This window comes from Etheostoma spectabile, unplaced genomic scaffold, assembly GCF_008692095.1.
Source record: "Etheostoma spectabile isolate EspeVRDwgs_2016 unplaced genomic scaffold, UIUC_Espe_1.0 scaffold363, whole genome shotgun sequence".
NCBI lineage: Eukaryota > Metazoa > Chordata > Actinopteri > Perciformes > Percidae > Etheostoma > Etheostoma spectabile.
The window spans coordinates 134,273-135,830 of NW_022605593.1; the positions used below are offsets into that span (position 1 = coordinate 134,273).

The 1,558-nt window shown below is 40.0% G+C and overlaps 1 protein-coding gene across 3 annotated transcripts in view; it reads left to right on the top strand.

The window, feature by feature from the left end:
- bcan (brevican) overlaps positions 1 to 1,558 on the top strand; it is a 40,636-nt gene that overhangs the window by 36,054 nt on the left and 3,024 nt on the right. For all 3 annotated transcript variants that reach the window (XM_032511421.1, XM_032511418.1, XM_032511419.1), the window contains one exon: positions 1,088 to 1,232. In XM_032511421.1, coding sequence (XP_032367312.1) covers positions 1,088 to 1,232 — 145 coding nt within the window. The remainder of the gene's footprint in view (positions 1 to 1,087; positions 1,233 to 1,558) is intronic.

Below are 1,558 nucleotides of genomic sequence, written 5' to 3' on the forward strand. Positions count from 1 at the left end.
TATGAAAATAAAAAAAAGTAAATTATATTGAGTTTGTTCTACCTATGACTGGGGTAGCAACTAACGAGGATTTTCATTGTATAAGAATGTCAGAAAATCAGAATTGTCCACCCTAGTTTCTCAAAGTCCAAGGTGTGTCTTTAAATGTCTTGTTTTTGTCCAGATCAGGGATGGGTACACAAACTCGGTGCCAATAGGGCACTGTAAGTGTATTCCTTGTAGAGGATTTCAACACCGGGACATAACAGTCTGCAGCCAACTGTGTTGTTGGAAAAAAAAAACGACAGGTGCATTTTAAAGGTCCCATGACATTGTGCTTTTTGGATGCTTTTATGTAGACCTTAGTGATCCGTAATACTGTATCTGAAGTCTCTTTTATATAGACCTTAGTGGTCCCTAATACTGTATCGAAGTCTCTTATATGACCTTAGTGATCCTATACTGTATCTGAAGTTCTTTTATATAGACCTTAGTGGTCCCCTAATACTGTATTGAAGTCTCTTTTATATGACCAGTGATCCGTAATACTGTATCGAGCTATTTTTATTAAGACCTAGGTCCCTAATACTGTATCTGAAGTCTCTTTATATAGACCTTAGTGTCCTAATACTGTATCTGAAGTCTCTTTATAGACCTTAGTGGTCCCTATACTGTATTGAGTCTCTTATATAGACCTATGGTCCCTAATACTGTATCGAAGTCTCTTCATATAGACCTTAGTGGTCCCCTAAATCTGTATCTGAAGTCTTTTATATAGACTTAGTGGTCTTAATACTGATCTGAAGTCTCTTTTATATAGCCTTAGTGGTCCCCTAATACGTATCTGAAGTCTCTTTATATAGACCTTAGGGGTCCCTTATAACTGTATCTGAAGTCTCTTTTATATAGACCTTAGTGGTCCCCTAATACTGTATCTGAAGTCTCTTTTATATAGACCTTAGTGGATTAGCATTTTTTGCCATTTTTGCATAATAAATGACTTTAATGAATCAATTATCAAAACAGTTGCCGATTTCTTTTTCTATCAATCGACTAATTGTTGCATCTCTACATGTGAGTTTGTCTTGATCTCCTGTGTCTCCGTCAGCTCTACGAGAACTGGTTCAGAGGGCAGCCGGACAGCTACTTCCTGTCAGGCGAGGACTGTGCGGTGATGGTGTGGCACGACAGCGGCCGATGGAGTGACATGCCGTGCAACTACCACCTCTCCTACACCTGCAAGAAGGGCGTCTGTGAGTTCACCTGAACAGCACCTTTACTCAGCTCTTAATTTTTGAATCAGCACCATAGACTGTATATATTAATGGACAGAGCATGTGTGATGTCCCCCACTGGTTTGTGGAGATCTGCTATGAGTTGTCGAGTTCGCCGTTACGGGTGCAGCCATCCTGGTTGAGGGAGGAGCCCTTACACGTTACGTTACACACTTTCATATAGCCACGCCCTAAAATACCCCCTGCTTTATTGCCGACAACAAGACCATAATTCATAAGACTAGCGATAGAGACCATAAACTCATTATGGATATGTAAACTGAGGTAATAAATCAAGTGAGAAG